General features: G+C 34.3%; 1 protein-coding gene across 1 annotated transcript in view; it reads right to left on the bottom strand.

Annotated features, from left to right (window-relative positions):
* Window positions 1-4,674: 4,674 nt before the first annotated feature.
* Window positions 4,675-7,223, bottom strand: part of LOC106469586 (DC-STAMP domain-containing protein 1-like) — a 38,696-nt gene continuing 36,147 nt past the window's right edge. Inside the window, exons 12-14 of the mRNA XM_022398158.1 lie at window positions 7,029-7,145; window positions 5,899-6,084; window positions 4,675-4,746 (exon numbers count right to left, since the gene is read on the bottom strand). Coding sequence (XP_022253866.1) covers window positions 4,675-4,746; window positions 5,899-6,084; window positions 7,029-7,145 — 375 coding nt within the window. The remainder of the gene's footprint in view (window positions 4,747-5,898; window positions 6,085-7,028; window positions 7,146-7,223) is intronic.

Genomic DNA, 7,223 nt, shown 5'->3' with positions numbered 1-7,223 from the left:
GGAAGAATTGTGGCAGGTTTAATCTTTGGATATAGTAATTTGTTTTCCAGATGTTCTTTTATGCCTCGTTGATGTCTTTCTTTACATCGTTTTTCACTTCAGTGATATCTTTCTGTACTTCTTCAGTCTTATTGTTACAGCCTTCCTGTACATTGATATCTCTCCTTATTTCTTCAAACTTACCAAGATCGCTCTGTTTGTCCCCTATAGTTTAATTGATCTTTTTTAAGTGATATTTATTATTATTTTGAATTATTCTTTAAATCTTACGCTTCTTTCTTTTAACTATTTGTATACCAGCTCTGACATTTTAACCAACCTTGCTTTTATCATCTAACTACTAGAAACCCATGAAAGACTACATAATATAACTTTTAATGTAGAAAGTGTACCTATACGAAATTAGTCAAACTTTTAGCAGACATTGCAGGTCTTTTGCAAAGAAAAAATCTAACAATTTAATTAAGAACTTTTGGTTTTCAGGTTTTTCAAATTTCACTTTTGTAACTGAAGAACCTCCTAAGTGAATATCAGAAGTTTTTTCAATAAAGCTTTATATATATATATATATATATATATTTATTTTCTCTACCCTAAAACTATAAGAGCTTGGTCCATTTGACCGATCTTGTAACATCACTAAAAACAAAAAATTAAGAAAATATAAATTAAACTTTCTTCTTTGTAGAATAAATATCTGAAGATTGCAACAGAAAATTACAGTTATTTATCCTTCCTAAACAGAATCAGGCTCGTAACAGTTTATATCTGTTTTATTACCGTTTGTTTGTTTTAAAGTTATTTGCAGTGTCCACCACTAGGAAACGAATTCCAGATTCTAGTACTATAAGTTCATAAGCTTACCACTGACCCACTGGCAGACTTACTGCTCTTTGATCCGCGTCTAACAGCTAATCCCGCATAATAAGCTGTAAAACACAGAAAATGTGTAGCTCAAGTTATGATATTGTTGCGTCAGCGAGGTCACGTGACTATTATCACGCCACTTCTTTCTCGAACCTTCGTGAATTGTCGGGAGATTACTAGATTGGGGGTAGCCTGGTATATATAAGATGGTCACAACGTGACGGGACAATGTGTAGGTAATGAGTAACTGAACTGCAGTCAGAGAGTGTGTAATTGAGTATTGTCGAGCACGAGCATGTGAGACGTTCTAGCGTTTGTTATAGAGCGACTGTTGAAATTAAGTGTATCGTAAAGTTGTATTCGGAAAGAATAAACCAGTTTATTTAAGAAAGGACTTGTGTCGCTAAAGTTTCGTCGGAACGAATTTACGGAAAATTAATTAACGAACCGAGACGTAACAATATTGAATTACATAATACACACGTAGTTCTGATGCAGAACTTCCTGAGAAATTTTTGTTATTTGACTTTTTATGTTTCCTTATCTAACCTAATAAGTTTCTCAATTTCACATTTTATTTATTTTGATAAAAAATAAATAAAAGTATAAAAAAAGCAAAAATTTAGTACTTACATCTTGCCTTTTGTATTTCATTTTTGCTTTTGACCACCTACGAAACATAACCCTACTTTTTTGTAATGATGGTAACAGTACATAAAACTATTTATTTATTTATTAACAAACTAATGACATAAAATGGTTATATTTTTAATATTGTCATTAGTTTAATTTACGGGTTAACTAGAAGGCACAAGATCAAAAAAGTCCTAGAAATATCAAGAAAAAGAGTAGATGATAAACGTGATATTTTGTGAAACATTGTTAGTTAAATTGAGAACGAGTTGAAAGATAGTCAAGAGAACAGTAGGTAGCATTAGAGAGAGAATAAACCAGTCAGTGTATTAATTATTGTGGTTATTTTCACAAGTTAATTGATTTATTTCCAGTTTGTTGATATCATTTGTAACATAGGCTTTCAGCAATTGTCGACAGTGTACAAGTGTTCAAGTTTGTAGAAACATTAAAGAAGGGGATAAAATAAGTTCTTATCATTATGTGGAGTTAGCATTGAATTAATTTCACAAGATAATTAAAAAGAACCCATCAGCGAGAGAACTGTGCTATCAGATCTTAGTTTGAGGAAAGATTAGGATGTCAAACCCTTACACGAGGACAGCTTACCACCTCACTTACAAGATTTGTATGACCGAAGCTGTAGAGATGTTACAACTGATTAGTGTCTGCAGTTATATATAACTTGCTTATGGAATACCAAGACACATTATAAAGTGGACCACATGACTTATGCTAAACAAGGAAAATATTTCATAAGGCTGATACTTGAAATGCAATTCCCAATACATCAATTAACCAGACGACTCCCACATGCAAAATAGGTTGAGGCTTTGAAAGAGATCAAAGCAATGAAGAAACAAGAACTTATACATTGCAGTACTAGTCTGTGGGCATCACCTATTCTACTTGTGACCAAAATGGACGGATCCACAAGATTGTATATTGATTACAAGAAAGTGAATGAAGGATGCCTACTCACAGCCAGGGATTGATTCTACTTTGGATTCTCTATGTGAATCGGAAGGTTTTTCAACATCACATTTTAAGAGTGGATATTTGCAAGTAGAAGTCGACAAATTAAGAAGACAGCCTTTACAGTAGGAAATGGATTGTGAAACTTATTGTGTTATCATTTGGATTATGTAATGCTGCTGCATTGTAAAATTCTTCTCTGACATAGATCATTCTCTAAACGAAGTACTTCAAGGCTGATACCGAACAAATATTCAAAAAACTGGAAGGTTCTGGGAGAGGCTATATGCTGTATTGAAATGAAAGAATAATATGTTTTACACAATCCAGAAAGACAGGTGATCCAGTTCCTAGGTCATCCAATTACACAATCCAGAAAGACAGGTGATCCAGTTCCTAGGTCATCCAATTACACAATCCAGAAAGACAGGTGATCCAGTTCCTAGGTCATCCATCATGATCTTTTTTAGGAAATGTGCCAGTGAGATAATGACCAACTGGTGAATTCCAGTTAAGATCCTTTCAGCAGAAACTCAACCTACTAAGAAATTTGGAGTTCCCGGCGAGACAATTTCCAGGGGATCATCAGAAATAAAGCTGCAAGGGGATTCACTCAACCACATACCTACTAAGAACTCTTCCAATTATATACAGGGTAGGCCCTGAAACATGAGACAATATATTATTCTATCTGTATGTTATGCACTTCAGAAGAGAAAACCACCAACAAGACTTGGTGAATGGATTGTTCAGTGTAGTGTTTTATTTTATTTTTTTGTGTATTTTAATCGTTCAAAGAACTTTCAATCCAGGAAGGGGTAGTGTTATAATCTATATGTTTAATGTTGTAATTTTGATATTAGCTTAAGGGTGCCTGAAGTTAAGATCAAAAAGCTAATAATCATATCCACAAAATTAGATTTAATCTATAAGTATGAAAACAAGAATCAAATCAAATAAAAACTATAAACTGTTTTTGAAACAAGAGTGCCCGGCATGGCCAAGGGGGTAGGGCACTCGACTTGCAACTCTGCGGGTCGCGGGTTCGAATCCCCGTCCCACCAAACATGCTGGCCCTTTCAGCCGTGGGGGCGTTATTATGTGACGGTCAATCCCACTATTCGTTGGTAAACAATGTAGCCCAAGAGTTGGCGGTGGGTGGTGATGACTAGCTGCCTTCCCTCTAGTCTTAGACTGCTAAATTAGGGACGGCTAGCGCAGATAGCCCTCGTGTAGCTTTGCGCGAAATTTAAAAAACAAACAGTAAACAGTAACATAATTTATCAGTATAAAAAAAAAGTCCTTCAACAGACGTTGTTGAAATATGTATAAGGCAGAAGGGTCAAGTGTCCACCACATCAATGTTTAGAGTGAATCACACTGAAGATCATATTGGATTAACATGGGTTTGATACTACTCCCAAACATGATATAAAAATCCTATATGAGAGTCTGTATTTGTTTGTTTGTCTTTAATTATCCACAAAGCTACACAAGGGCTATCTGTGCTCTGCCCACCACGGGTATCGAAACCTGGTTTCTAGCGTTGTAAGTGCCACTGGCTATATGAGAGTCATTTTAAAGTAATAGAAGAAGCCTTTATTGAACGTTGTTTCAGTTCTACAGCCAGAAGCCAGTCCTTCAGCAGTGGCTAAGCAAAATTAGTAGAATGGCCAGAAATTTTCACTACCCAACCTTAGTGTAAATTTTCTTTGTCATCTTACTGTTATCTAGCAGTGTATAAGCAATCGTGACTAGCGAATGGAATGATCTAATCAAAATAACAGAATGTTCACTAGCTTTGCTGACTGTATTTGTAGCGGTAATATAAAATATTGGAAGGTTAATGACTTGTATTTATGTATTTGAATAATAAAAATATGTGTGGTGTTTTGTTCACTGATCTCAAAGTGATTTCTTTGTTCTTTACATAAACGTCCTCCAGTAGGTGATTTGTGGGCCTAACTTCCGACTGTGTAAAATATCCTGGAAATAAATTCATTTGTAATGAGTGAAAGACACGCCCACAATAAAACTCCTCGTTGCACAAATTTTATTGCTTTTACTTTATCGAAAAGTAAACAAAACTTCTCGTTACATAAATTTTATTTATTTTACTTTGTCGAAAAGTAAAATACACAATCTCACTCTCTGTAAACAATTTTAACAATGATTATTAATGAATCTCTTTTTTTTTTCTCACCAGTCATCATCATCGTCTGTAATATCTGAACCATGATCATAGTCTTTGGCGTTGCAAGCATAACATTGCTGTACAAAAAAAAAGGTTGACATGTTTACTTGTATGATTATATACACAGTTCAGTTTTTGCACCATCATTTAAGTTGTTACAATTTTAAACCCATTTCTGGTTGAAAGTTGTGGGGAAGTTTTAACTTGTATGATTTTTTTTTGAGTTTCCATCTGCTGTTCTTTAAGTTAAGGAGACAGTTTTGATTAAAGCATTGACATTATTGGTAATCTCCATAAATGCATGACTTTCAAATCTTTTGCATGAGTTAAAGTAATTTGATACAAATAGCCAGGCCTCATTTTTATAGAGCATTCTTCATTTGTTTAATGCATGTGTAAAAATCCTGATTAACATCTTATAAAGCAGCTCTGATATTTAAAAAACTGCAACGAACAATGCTTCTGATGTTACTTGTGATAATTCGATATGTGTGTCTTAAATACTGATGTATGATCATCTGGTCCACAGTGGGAACCAATAAAAACCATCCACTTCTGATGTTACCTGTGGTAATTCTATGTGTGTGTCTTAAATACTGATGTATCATCATCTTGTCCACAGTGGGAACCAATAAAAACATCCACTTCTGATGTTACTTGTGATAATTCCGGAGTGTGTATCTTACATACTGATGTATGACCGTCTTGTCCACAGTGGGAATAAAAAAAAAACATCCGCTGTCATGCACACAATTTGATTACAGCTCAGGTCAATTGGCTAGTCCAATAAGTTGGTGAAATATCACCAATGAGTAATTGTTTTTATATATATGTACAAAACCGAGAAAATAAGGCATACATGAATTTAAAGTAAACTTTACTTCTAGTGTTTTCAGTTCGATCACAGCCAAACTTAACTAAATTACTTAACTTGCTACATATGAAGGTACTACGTAGAACTTAATTTCAACACATCCAAACTGTTTCTGTGTCTACATTTGTTCCTTACTCTAATGACATTGCCAAAACAATATGTTTTATAAAAAAAATGTTCTTGTTTAGGCTCTTCTTTACAAGTACCAGAAAAAAAAAACACAACAAAGAATAATAAAAATACTTCCTGAGCAGTTAAAACATGACAGTCTTTCAGAGGTTATGGGATTATATTTCTTCGTAAAAATGTCAATAAAAAAAACAAAACTGAAACACATTTCATTACCTGAACTTACCTTAAGTTCACTCCAACACTGTTTGCAATAACAAAAGTTACACTTCTTGTTCTCACAGAAGTGGAAATCAGCTTTTTGTGGATCTTCACAAAGTAAACACTTCCTGTCACTTGGAACAAATAACGTAAACAGCTTGGCTACAAAGGGTTTATTTTTGAACAATTTGTCCAAAAAAGTTGGCTTGATCTATATGGTGTTAAAACGACCAATTATAACACTGCACGTTTGGAATGTTTTACTTTTTGTCTGGTTGTCACCTTTTATTGTCATAGTCAGTTTTTAGAAATATTTTACGAAACAGAGTTTCTCAAATAAGATAAAGATGCAAAAACAGGAAATTATAGTTTCAGTTGATTCCACAACTACAAACAAAGAACACTTATCTTTTTGACGATTATTTTTTTTTATAGTTGTTATTTTTTTAGTAATCATAGCAAAGGGAAAAAAATCTTATTGACGGAGTAGTATCAAAGTGATGAAATCGAGTTTTTCTTGGCAGAGTTTAAGAACTAAGTGTAATAATACATAATAATAGAAACTATTTTTTTTTTAAATTTCGCGCAAAGGTACACGAGGGCTATCTGCGCTAGCCGTCCCTAATTTAGCAGTGAAAGACTAGAGGGAAGGCAGTTAGTCATCATCACCCCCCACCGCCAACTCTCGGTCTACGCTTTTACCATCGAATAGTGGGATTGACCGTAACATTATAACGCCTCCACAATTGAAAGGGCGATCATTATTCGTCGGTAAAAGAGTAGCCCAAGAGTTGGCGGTGGGTGGTGATGGCTAGCTGCCTTCCCTCTAGTCTTACACTGCTAAATTAGGGACGGCTAGCGCAGATATCCCTAGTGTAGCTTTGCGCGAAACTCAAACAACAAACAAAAACTAAACAAACTCTATATCTGTCTATCTGCCATTCTTCATGCCGCCACTTCTTTTGCCGGCTTATATATACAAAAATAGAGGGCGCATAGAAAAACTAGAGTTGCCACGAACAGACATGATCCTTCTCGAATCTCAACAAACAAACCAATAAATATGTGTTTTTTTCCCAGTTTTGTGTGTTAGGTACATATTTATATTGTTAATAATCTAATTTTAAGTATATATATATAAATTAATCAACTTACTGGTGATAAAAGCTTTCGTCTTGCTGCTTTCCGAATTTTGTGTTTCATGTAATGCAGGTAGGAATGTCTCCTCTTCAACCACTCATTGTACAGAAATAAAATCCTCTTTTTCGATCTCTGAAATTGAAGATATTTCACATCAGTTCTATAAATGTTTTGTTTGTTTTGAATTTCGCGCAAAACTACACGAGGGCT

This window comes from Limulus polyphemus, unplaced genomic scaffold (assembly GCF_000517525.1).
Source record: "Limulus polyphemus unplaced genomic scaffold, Limulus_polyphemus-2.1.2 Scaffold3560, whole genome shotgun sequence".
NCBI lineage: Eukaryota > Metazoa > Arthropoda > Merostomata > Xiphosura > Limulidae > Limulus > Limulus polyphemus.
This window is presented reverse-complemented; position numbering and strand designations above follow the sequence as displayed.